The sequence below is a fragment of the Chlamydotis macqueenii genome, chromosome 12 (assembly GCF_036417535.1).
Source record: "Chlamydotis macqueenii isolate bChlMac1 chromosome 12, bChlMac1.mat, whole genome shotgun sequence".
Classification (NCBI taxonomy): Eukaryota; Metazoa; Chordata; class Aves; order Otidiformes; family Otididae; genus Chlamydotis; species Chlamydotis macqueenii.
This window is the reverse complement of record NC_141567.1, coordinates 1,921,387-1,934,303: the sequence shown is the minus strand read 5'-3', so window position 1 is coordinate 1,934,303 and position 12,917 is coordinate 1,921,387. Positions and strand designations below refer to the sequence as shown.

The 12,917-nt window shown below is 35.8% G+C and overlaps 1 protein-coding gene across 5 annotated transcripts in view; it reads left to right on the top strand.

Moving 5' to 3' along the window:
- Nucleotides 1-12,917, top strand: part of IQCH (IQ motif containing H) — a 63,905-nt gene that overhangs the window by 546 nt on the left and 50,442 nt on the right. For 4 of the 5 annotated variants that reach the window (XM_086757308.1, XM_086757307.1, XM_086757306.1 and 1 more), the window contains exons 2-5: nt 447-569; nt 930-1,027; nt 1,373-1,487; nt 4,955-5,074. In XM_086757308.1, the coding sequence (XP_086613434.1) occupies nt 447-569; nt 930-1,027; nt 1,373-1,487; nt 4,955-5,074 (456 nt within the window). Of the gene's footprint in view, nt 1-446; nt 570-929; nt 1,028-1,372; nt 1,488-4,954; nt 5,075-12,917 lie in introns of those variants that run through there. The other variant, XM_086757310.1, reaches the window with a different exon arrangement.

Here is a 12,917-nt window from a genome sequence, read left to right as displayed (position 1 = left end):
GTCCTTCCAAACCCAGCCGTGCTATGCTCTCCTCCCAGGCCGCCTCTGCCTTTCAGTCCCTCCTTAGCGCTTCTGAGATTTCTGTAGGGTTAAGCCATCTGTGCCAAGAAAGATGCTTGAAATCCGTAAAGGAAGATCATTCCTTGGCAAAGGACATCAGTCCTGAAGTTTATTGCCATTGCTTTGCGAGATTTGTTGTAAAATTAAATTTTTTCAGGTTTTCTACAATCAATGACTTTCATAATTTAGGTTGGAAAAGGCCTTTAAGATCAAGTCTGACTTATAAATAAGAATACAAAGCCAATGACTTTAAAAGTACAGAAGTATGAGAAGTCGCATGTATTTATTTCCTGTATTTAGGAAGCATTTAATTTGTACTAAGTCCTGCTACACAATCCCATGGGTTTTGGTTATGGATATGATTTTTGTCATAACTTACTTTTCAGGTTCAAGAAGATCCTCACAAACTTAAAGTTGAAGTGAAAAATATCAACTTGAAAGGAAATGTAGAAGCTGTGGATATTAGCATCCTAGAAACAGCACCTGAAAGAACTGAACTTGGGCTGAGAGTAAGTAAAATGGAGCAGATCCAGAAGACAATTCAGTTTTTGAGATCTCTGTCAGTAATTCACTTAAAGTACATGGGGCCATGTATTTGTCATCCTGCAAGATCCCTTTCTGATTAACAAATGCTGGAATTCATCAGACGTTACGGTTCAGAACCATGGCTTCCTTTTTTGGGGCTGTCAGATTAACTGACCTTGTGCCCCATACCATTAGCCCAAATCTGATTTAGTCCGACAGAAGCACAAAGCCTATCAACTTTTCAGTCAAGTGAAGATGTGGATTGCTAAATTAACTGAGTTAGATAAATTTAATATCCTTCATACCTTTGTAATAGTCTAAACAGTATTTTTTCCCTCTAACAGAAACATGCTGACAATTATTTAAATGCTATAAGCAGACAAATGTTAACAATTTCTTCTACTGATAATAAGGAAGTACACTCAAAAGAGCTCCCTAAATGGTAAGTGAAACAGCTGTTTTATTGCAGAGACAATGCAGGTAGCAAGAAAGAAAAACTGTGGTATCAGAATCTTGTAAAGCAAATGGGAATATGGGCCCAGATGATGTTATTTTGGTCATTTTCTATTTTGGTTTTATTTTCTATAAGTTAAAAAACAATACAAAAGTAAATGCAGTTCTAAATAGCTACAGCAACCTTCTGCTGACTCCTCTGATTTTTTTACTAAATGCAAATTTAAATAAAAATATAGTCTTTCAGATTCAACTAGATAGAAGCAGTATGGGTTTAATAGGTAAAATCAAAGTAATTTTTAAAAACCTCACTGTTTGTTTCTTTCTAAATCAGGGGGCTTCATTTTGGTGCTTCTCAGAAACAGCTTATTTCACCACGAGTACCTGTTGAGCCTGTGACTGTCCAGGCATACAGCAAATCAGCACTACGCGTTTCTCAAGGTTCACAGGTCAGAAATAACCTACTACTTATTCTGCAAGAGACCACATTAAATGTGTTCTGTAGGTTATTAGCTGATCCCTTAATGTTGTGTTCTGACTCCACATGGATTCATTTTTTGATACTATACCATCTATGACTGGAAGTGTTAAAAAATTCTCAGTAGAATGAGCGGGCTGAGAGCACATGCTCTGTCCTGCCTTGACTTTCTCTTTGTCTTTTCATTTCTGATATCTGTGGCATCTGCTTAGAAATGCATATCCAGTGACACACAAGCGAGCCCGAATTTCCCATTGTAAAGGAAATGGCAAACAGTGCTGTTTTGCCAGCTGTTCTATATGCCCAGCATGCCAACATGAAAAGCTTTTATTTTTAAATAGTTGTGAAATCCAGCTGGGAAATCATCACCTGCAATTCCTTACTTCCTGTCTTTGCCTTACTTGTAGCTATAAACAGTTTTGGGTTTTTTTAAAGCATAGTTCAGTGTTTGTCAAAATTCCTTTCCACTCAAAGGAAATCTTAGTGAACTGAATAGTTTTCTGTGTGCAGACAGGCTTTCAGAAATCAACAGTTAACTCGTAGTGGTTCTGAGAGAAATTAATAATTCACGCAGTAATATTTTTGTGCTTTACAGTCCATAGTACGCAGTGCAAGAGTAGAAATGGAGCATAAGTTGTGTTTGTAGTAGTTGGGGTAAAACGAGGTTGGAGTCACAGAAGCACAGATGCTATTTTCGCATACGCATTGCTAGAATACTTGTCATATGGGAAATAGCTTGCCCACAAGTGTCAGAATAGGCTTAAAATTATTGTTTACTCACACATACAGTATTTCTGAGTAACAGCAGCAGCCATATAAGCCTGCAAACCTAGCTCATAGAGGGAATTGTGAAGCACTCTTTCCAAACCAGCCCCCCCTCACTCTGTGTTGCAATTGGATTTATTCTAATAAAGCTTAAGAACCACAGAGTTGTCTTTCTCATGCAGTAATTGTAAGGCCTCTTTTTAGCAGTGGCTGAAAAGACACTGTTTTCCGTAACTGGTAAGTGTATAAGTTCAATTTATTATTATTTTTTTTTTAATCCTTAATTGAATACACCTGAACTGCTACTTGGTTTTTTGGGCTTTTTTTTCCTTTTTTTTCTAGAAGTTGATAATTTCAGTGACATTCTGAATACACACTGGAAGTTAATATTTTCTCATCATTGATAGAATTAAAGATGTAAATGAAAATATGTTTCTAGGGGTCTCTAGAATATGCAAATAACATAAATAGCTAGACATGAAAAGTGGTGTAGTTACAGACAATGCAGATGTTTCAAAAATTAATAAAATGTAGTCCATTCATAAAGGAATTGGACTCGGTTGGAAACCCTTCACCACATGAATCTGCAGAACAGAATTACATAGTGAATCAGATTTGTTGGCTTACTACATGATAAAAATGCCCTCCACTCTGAAATGTATTTTTTGTTGAAGTAGAATAAGATTTGAACCATTTAATTGTACTGGACTGTCAACGTGTTCTGTGTAATCCAGTATACTCCATGTTAATAATTGAGCACAATAATTCTCATTCTCGTTGAGCATTGTATTAGTAATAATGCACTGTTAGCCCTGCTATTCTCATCTTTTTCTTATTCCACATCAAGATGGTTCAAGAGAGCTTAAATTTTAGACTTTGGATAATATAAATGGAAGAGACCCATGATACCATCTGCTCCAGCTCCTGCAAATGTAGAATTGTCACTTGTCATACATCTAAGCTGACAAAGTAACTGTTATCAGTTTTTTTTATTAAGCATTTCAATTCTTGTTATCCTGTGTGGAATCTGCCACTCCAGCATTGACCATTTCACTGTCAGTCTGAGTGGGGACTCTGCATTGTGAATCATCTCCTATTTTAGTTGAGAAGGTACTCAATTTCCCCCCAATTCTTGTTTAATAGCACAAGCAGTTTCCTTTCTGTACCGTGGTGTGTTATAGTAATAAAATAAATACCACAAAATCACTGATGAGGTGAAAATGGAACTTTCTGTCTCTGTGCAGCGATGTGGGTAAAAGAGTAATTGGCTTAGATAATAACTTTTGTTCTTACGAACCCAAATCTAAATGAGCATCTCATTGATACATCTGCTTGTAATTACTATGAAAATAAGAGAATATATTGTGCAGATAAACAAATTAAACCATTTTTAGTGCTTTCACAAAGAAATACAATTGTTTAATAGTTCGAATATACCTCTAATGATTCTTACACTTGTTAGGGCGTATTTTAAAAAAAAACCAAAACACAGAAGTCTCATAAATTCCTCTTTTACGTTTACATAAAGGAAGTATCAGCAGAGAGTTCTTGTGTATAAATGTTTAGTTGGATCTTACTGTGTAAGGGAGCTTTTTGTATTCCCATACCCATGTAATGGGCATTAAGCACACACAGTGCCAGGCCCCCAGCTCCTCTGAATTACCTCAGCTCGGTTGACTTCTCTGGTAATAACTTAACTTCTCTCATTTGAGGATTCTTCCTTGGCCGGCACTGGTTGGTAAATAAACCCTGTTGGATGCAGAGTCTCATTAGCAACGTTATTGCAATAAAAGTATTGGGAGATACTACCGCGCTTGATACCGATCCAGGTGTAAACTAAAGCACGTGCATTAAGATGAACCAAAATGTCTTCAACTTAAGAAACTTCTACTCTAGTAAAAATATATGGCATCACTTATAGATTTTATAGAAAACGTATGTGCTTTAGATACTTCTTATAACAAGAAGAAACTTTAAAAGTATTTTTCTATCCATCGGGATTTAAATAATAATTTTTACTAGCAAAATAGTTGAAACCATTCCATGCAGATAACACAGTACAATAAGAAACTACTATGTTTTAATTTCTTATGATTATTATAAGGATTTTTTATTTCCTCATTTACTTATAAGCAAGTGCTCTATCTGGATTGAGCCAATGGGCTATAACCAATCCAAAGAAGCTGTTCTGGTCCATCGGGTCAATGATTCCTGAATTAAAGTCTCTGGCAAACATTGCCAAGGTGGATTGGACTTTTATTATCATCTATGGGAAGAATGCACATGTAAGAGCCTCCCAATAGATAGTGTGTATAAAATATTTGTTATAACACATGTGAACAGAATTAATGAATTACTTCTATTAATCAAATGAGTCAAACCTGATTGTCCTTTCCACTCAAGTTTAACTCGAAGGTGTACAAAGTTGGAAATTTCGGAGCTAACTGAAGAAATTTTGGCAAAAGCATGTATGTGAGTAGTAGTTGTATGCCTGCTAAGTCATCATCTAATTAAAAGGCACTTTTCATTGTTTGCCCAGTTCTGTGTGGATAGTCAAATAACAGGGATTTTAATCATAATTTTACAAATTTATGAGTGTAAGCCAGCCCCTGCTTATAAACACTTCTGTCCTAGTGCAGTTATTTTAAGAATATCTGTATTATATTTCAACAGCAGCTGGAAATGGATATGAAAATTGTGCTTGACTCAGAGAACATCAATAATAAAGCTGTTTTGAAACAACAGAACTTTGAGACCAGGCTGCCGCTTATAACTAAGAAAAAATCTGCTCCTGTAAGTAATTTATATTCTCTTATGGGCTTATTATATGCATTAATTCTCACTATTGAAGTTAATACATATCAGATCTAAATTTAAAAAAATATTTTAAAGTGAAAGTACCTCCTAATTTGACTCTTTGACATTGATATGTGACAATCTCAAAACATTTTGAGTGACAATACTGGGAAAAACAAACCTGTAGTATAACAGGTTTAGGTAGCAAGACTCCAATACAGGAAAAGTATAAGTACACATGGGAATGTGCATGGTAATTAATCTCAGTAACATCAGGGAGTGAAGATAAGCAAACTGGAGCTTGTGGAGTTTAGGATGTGGCCCAAAGATCAAGGAAGAAGTAGAAAGGCTTTTGCTGACAAGAATGGGCTTTCAGCTGTTCATTCTATGGCCACTTCTTAAAAAAACAAGAATACATTCTGTTTTCAAATGATAACAGGATTGTTAGGAACGAGTCAAAAACACTTGTACTTTGTTTTGATGCTCTTTTTAATTTACTTTTCTTAAGAAAAGCAATACTGCCACATGATTGCTGATACCAACCACAAATCAGTGTCACTGAATCAAAAAAAATAGGGGTTATACTGAAAGAAAATGAAAATCCTGGAGTGACAACATGGGTTTAGGTGTCATTTATGTCTTTCTTTTCTGACATGGTTTGGGGGGAATATTGGGTTCTACTTTTTAGCTTGGTGCTGGGAGCACACACTTTAGAATGTGAAGGTCATCTTCTATATGAAGATATTTCCATGTCTTATAGATCCCAAGTGTCCTCGCTGTCGAGCTACAAGGTATTCTGAGGCACAGCCTTTCTTTTCTTTCTGGTCAAGCTGTTTCCCTTGGTACAAAACAATTATCTACCGGAGCTGAGACTGAGCACTTCCACAACAATCTTCTAAGAGTACCCTGACTAGTATCCATCAAATCGTGCATCTCTCATCTTTCTGGTCTGAGAAAGTTCAAGTTGTGGAAGATTAAGTTTTGATTCTTCCAAATTTGTGTTCTGCGATCACTGCTCCTCTTAAACAAATGAACATGAAGATGACATTTTCTGCAAAGTGTGCTTTAAAAAAATACAACAGGCACAGGCATCCCTCCAAAGATCATTTGTGTTCGCAAATTTAGCACAGCTCTGTGGTCCACATGAAAGAATATGCCTGTGGTCTCACACAAGGATGCTCTTCTACAATTTAATTTGTGTAATAGAAGCATCATGCGGCAAGCCAGTGCTGTAAGAGACGTTCTAGGGTGTTTGGTTTTAAACAACATAAACAGAATCTGTGAATGGCACAGTTGTAAGCTGCCATTTATAAAAAATGATTTTTGAAAGCTGTTGCCCAGACTAAGAGGTGATTTGTCTAACCCTGTGATACAGAGTTAATTAGAAAAAAGCATCATGGCTAATAGCTTTTTAGAACCACTCTGAAACGCTCACAGAGAGGAATATTATGCTACTGCAGAGAGCCCTGTGTTTTACCACTCTCACTGAAACCTATACTGATCAGAGAAAACTTATTAATGTTGATGCAAATTACAAATATTTCATATAAATCAGTCAAGCTCTCTGACATATTTACAATTGCTACGGAACCATTTATGACAGGGAAATGGGCTGATAAAACAAGTAGATATTTTCTATCTCTAATTTATTCTACAGCATTCACTGAACTAAATGCTTTCTAAATCCCATTACACAGTCCACGTTTTGAAATGTTCTAGCTTTGCTGAGGGTAAAATTTTGCAATTAGATTTACAAAATCCACTACTAAGGTTGAATTAAGGCCTTTTTCAAAAAATTATCTATCCTGGCACTTAGAGGAATGACAGTTACAGATCACCAGTAGTAACTGAAATAAATCAATGTGTAGGTGCAGGTCTAAAATTATATGGTCTTTAGTTTTGAAAAAAATACCAATTAAAGTAGCTACAAGAATTATGTTAGATGCTATCTACTCTGTTTTTACTAATCAGCCATTAGAGGGCAATATTTGTACGTACACATGCGGGCACATACACGTGTGCGTCTACTCATGTACATGCCCTACATATGTATGTAAGTTCAAAGATCATCTCCCAGCAAAATCAGTGCCAGAAGACTCTCATTGAAGTAAATTAAAAACTAATTGCTTGGTTAACTGCATTCAGGTTTTTTCCAAGAGTTACAATCTGAGTTTTCAAGGAAGCTCAAGCATTTAAAAATGTGATGAAATTAAAAAGACACTGCTTTTGAGGTGACTAGATAGGTCAGGCACAAATCTACATGGACTTTTTATTCTGCTGCTGTTTGAGTAGTTTGAAAAATTATTAGTAAGGATCTCATTGTTTCATGAAAAACGTTTTCTTTTCTTGCTCTTTTGATATTATAAAATTGCTGATGCTGAATTTTATGACAGAAACTAAGAACAATTAATTATTGCCCTTTTGTACTTTTTGGGGTCTGATAAGTACTAATGCTTCAGCCTCTGCAAAGTTCTGTAGTTATCTTAAAATGAGGACTGTAATTCTATTTGAAACACCATGGGCAGACTGGGCATCGCTTCATTTTGTAGCCTATATCTGGATAACAAATGAAAAACTATGAGTAGATAATTATTAAACATGTATACTTCCCATGGAGTACCTAGGAAAACATACAGTAATCTGAATTGCAGCAAAAATAATTCTGATGAACTGCTGCAATGTAGAAAAGATTCACAACTATATCTTTAATTGTCATAGAACTGCTGCTTCTTTATAGAATTATACTAGCACTTTTTGGTCCTTGTTTTCTTATAAATGTATATTATACTGTAAACTTAGGAACCTTTTAATTTATTCATGAGACAGAATTTAATATGTTGATGATTTCTTGCCTTTATGAGTTGTATCTTACATAGTGTGGCTGTAATGGTGCTAGCAGTGATGCTGTGTTGTGGTGGGTTTTTTTTCTTTTAAGCCACCTTATTTGTGCACAACCATTCTAATCCTTTCCTCAGTTATTCATTCCCTATTCAGTATTTGCATCATGCCATCACTCATGCTTATCCCTGGAAGTCTATTCATTTCAAAATTATAAAGTAAGGCAAAGCAGGACAATTCTTTTCATTTCAAGTGACTAGAAGAAGTTGCAGAAGAAAAACAGGTCTTTTGGTCCTCAAAACCTGATTGTGTGTTAAACTTATGCATATGGCTATAATTACAGTCAAAGCATAGTTTGGCAGTGGTAGCAGAATGAGACTTAAACAAATCCATGTTACACTATGGTAGTTCAAAATGAGCTTGTTGCATCTGTATTATGGTGTGTGATCATAATAAGCAGCACAGCAAATAAATAAAATCTTCTTGTAGCTAAAAATAAAAGAATATAATTGGTGAGATAGAGTTAACTTAACAGATGACTATAGTCAGCATCCTTTCAACCTAGAAATGGGAATGTGAAGGTCACCCCCATCTCAGATGAAAAACGTAGAACGTTTTGTTGGTAAACAAATTAATCTTTTGAAAGGTCACCATTTGTTTTAAGTTTTTATCCAGTTCTTGTCATCTGGAATTGGAGATTGACTGTCATTTTGCTAGGTAGGGGTGCAGCTAAAGCTGCTGAAGCTGTTTCTGTACATATCAGCATTCCTTGACAAAACTCAGTGCCTGATTGTGATGCTATGGGCTGCTGGTTTACAGCTGTCTCCGGACAAGAATGGAAGCCCACCCCTGAATTCCAATAAGTTGGTCCCGCATATTCTGCCTCGTGTAAGCTGGCCCTTTGCCCACAAGTAAAATGTATTGTAGTTCAAGCCAGCAATTATCTATCTTACTTCCTTCTGTGCTGCTTCTGTTGCCTTTTTCAAAAAGCAGATGTGGGATTCACCAAAGTTCTCCATCTATTCTCTCTTGCACCTGTTATGGCAGAATTTTGAGAGGTAAATTTCTGGGAGAGGACTTAGTAGTCAATCAAAGAAGCAAAGCTTGATTTCTTCCAAGTACGTGGAAAACTGACAGTTCAGAGACATCTCTGGTTAGGAGCTTAAATAGGTAAGCATAACATATAAGACCTATTGTTAAAGATGCCTTGTTGCTCCAAATTGAAGGTTTAATGTTTTGCTTTCCATTTAAATTTTACTTTATTTTCTGTAGATAAAGAAAATCTGAGAGAAATAATATCTCAGTATTACATCTAAGGGACACTGTATTAATCATAGGTAAATAAAAGGCTGGACTATGTAAATTGGAATGAGAAAGACAAACTTGAATTTTCTATATAACTTTCCTACTCATAAATCTTTTTGAATAAAAAGATAGCCATTCTTAAAAATTGTTCAGATTTTAAATCTCTTACAGAGACTGTTACAAATTTGACTCATCTGACTTGAATAGTTCCACTGACACTGGTAAGAATTTGTCCTTTACTTAGCATTGGGTATTTCTGCACTGAATTCCATGTGCTGGTTCTTAGACTTGGATGACCAAAATTATATTATTTGAAACCAGAGTTAAACACTTTCATTATTTACTGTTTATTACTAAGCTTATTTGGCTTGACTGTCAGAATGAGATTCTTTTTCCAAACAGAAACTGGCAGACGGCGGAAGTGTAAGTGAAACTATTCTTTGATACTGTGTCCTTGCTTTGCTGCTCAGGGTGTAAATTAACACAGAAAAAAAAATACATCCACTTAGACTGTAAGACTGTGAAACTATAAAATGCCATGAAATCCTATAGTAATTCTTATCTAGACAAAACCAAAGCTGACCTGATATATTGTTGCTTGTAGACTCAAGATTGGACTTGATGTCTCGCAGAGATCCCTCCTGACCAACATTTCTATTATTCTGTGATTCTGTGATTGAGAGTAAAGAGTGAAAATCACTTAGCACCTCTGCCTTTAGACCAGTTGAGTTTTTTACAGTCTGAACTGATTTTCTCCTACTGCTCAAAACTTACCTCCTCCGCTTGCATGATCAGCAGGCTCTGTTCATTTGTGGTTTTCTCATATTTACTTACTCATATCCAGCTTTGTGGTTTTCTCATATTTACTTACCAAATCTCATCTATCTAATCTTTCTTGTTGATAAACTATAATTTTTACACATGATAGTACTCATCTTTCCTCTGTATTTAATACTAGTCTCTATTCTTTTACTAGGGGAAAAACATTGATAAACATATTTAAAAAAAATAAGTTGCTCTAGTTAAATATTGCTGGCTAGGTAAAAAGAAAACAAATAGGGTACAAATCAGAAAATCCCTGTGGTGTTACAGCAAATGCCCTATTTAAACTGAAGCAAAAAGGAAAAAATCAAGTGGGAGAGGTTTATCCACAGGAGAAAAACACTTCAGAAAGGGTAATAGAATTGTTTTTCTCATGTCTCAGGTTAATTACGCTCAGAAGCGCTTGAAATGAAAAAATAGTTTTTCAGCACACTCCAAGCATATTATCAGGCAAGTAAGCCTTAGTCTGCACGGCAAATTAAGTGCTCCCTCCCAGCCCTGTAAAACTGTGCTTTAAAAGTGCCCGTGATGAAGCAGGCTATGTGCTGACTTCAGTAAAGTATACTTGCTGAATTATAATCTCCATAGCAAACTTCGCTAGAAGACATCATTCACGCAGGAGAATGTTTGCGGTTCCGATCACCTCATAGCAGTAACGGTTGCTTGGGTCCTGCCAGGGAGGAAGCAGCTGAGGTGCCTACAGGTTCGTGTTGTACAGGGTGTGATCCTCTGCTTCCATGATGGTTTGGGTCTGGCTACACTACAAGCATGAAAATGCTAGTTAGGAGCTGCCAGTTCTGGAATATGTGGTATTGAATTCACTGTGTTTTGTGTTTATGCCATAAAAACTGTAGGTGTGAGTAAAGGTTTTTAATTGTGCAGATGGCAGTATATTGAAAACCTTTTAAATGTCCTTTTAAGTTAAGTCACTGAATAATGCTAATAAAATAATATAATGATGCTAAAAGTAAAAAAAAAAATTCTTGCAATACTTAATATTATTTTTATTATTTTTAAGGTCTTGTTGTTGTAATTGAGTTGGCTTAATTTTAGTGAAAATAACTGAAGCATTTTGTCAAATTTTGCTTTGATATCTCACTGAAGTCTTAAGAGGGCAGCTAATGCAGTAAATAGGATGCTGAAAGAACATAAAAGAAGGCTGTGGAATGTTCATAGGTAACTGTTTTGGGTCAGCTCCGTAGTTCCCCTGTGTTGCCCATACTTTGTAATGAAGTGAGTCACAGTGGCACTGTGTGGTGTAAATGAGAACTTAAATTACATGACGGTTGCATCTGTTCTGGTTTTAACGTGACACCTGCCATGGCTTTTATAGAAATTAAAGGATACAGCAAAGAAGAATTAAATATCAATTTCCAGTTAAAAAATAGCCCACACAAAACCAACCAAACAAAAACAACCCAAAAAGCCTCTAGGCTGCTTTTGAACTCATACACTCCACCTGAATTGCTTTTCTTTGTAGCTTATTGCATCTCTGTGAGCACAAATGAAATACATATGTTTCAAAGTGCTGTTTATCATAACACAATTGCTGGGATTTAAACTAGGATCAAACTAACCAATAGTAAAATCAATGCTGCTTTACAGATAGAATAACAATGGCCCGAAAAAAGGAGTCACTATTTAAGTTTCTTTCTTCTTATATATTTTTGTTGTGTCTTCAACAAGCTGCTGGGGCTGAGAGTGAGTAGAAAAGTGTAGTTTATTATTCCTTTTTCTCAGTATCAAGCCTCTTATATGCCAGCTGGTATCTTTGCTATATGTTTATTGCTGTTTTCTTGGAACACAAGGACATGAAGATTCATGCATCTAGATCCCTTAAAGCATAATGCTTCATAATGGCCATAACTAAAATGAGTGCCTATGATTTCTCTGAAAGAGTCTGTATTACAATAAAGAGTATATATTTTCTGTCTCCCAAATGTCTCTTGTGGACAGTGTTGTTATACAGATTGGGAGGAAAAATTATAATAGTTGCTTTTGATCTATCTCATTTCCCTATTAGGATTATAAGCAGTTCTTTAGAATTGCCTATCCCTTCCTATGGAGTTGATGGTTGATGTTACTCACTAATATTGACACAATAATTCTGAAAGATCCCAGTCATGGCCTGGACCCTATTGTACTAAAATCTGTACACAAGCAATCAGTTATTAAAACCTGGTATTTTAAATCAGAAAGTCCCAATGTGTATTCCTAGTCAGAAAGAAACTGAAGATACTTAGGATACTGAAGAGAGAAAAAACGATAACACCGAGTTTTTGTCCTTGTAATGCTGAAGTATAAGGTGGCAATATACTATTTTCCCTGTGCAATGCTCTTTATGTGAGATAGTAAGAGTAACAGTAAGACACAGGGTACCACTGTCCCAAAGTGATGTGTGTCACTGCTTGAATTCCTGGCACTTAGAACCAGCAGGTGCCATTTTTTCAGGCAACCGCAGGTTAATTGGAGAAGTAAGGAAGCTTTAATCCCCACATTAGCACAGGCAGTGTGGCACATGTTTCCACATCACATTATCAGACTGTGTCATTCCCTGCTGTCCTTGAGGAACTCTGAAACTTCAGAAGTCTATGGTACTTACTCTTCCCTCATTTGTGTGTAGTTTCACATATTTTAATTCCATTTATATTCTTCCCAGTGAAAACTTATTTACATATTTGAAAGTACTTCCTTTTCTTTCTGGTTCCTTGCATGTGTATGTGTGTTAGATATTTAAAGACTGTTCTGTCAAGAAATACTATTTCTACTCTATGCTCATTAAAATAGAGCAAACTTCTTGTGACTCCTTTATTAACTAAGATACTGATTTTTGTATAGAAGAAGTCACAAGACATCAATTGAATTTAATTAACGT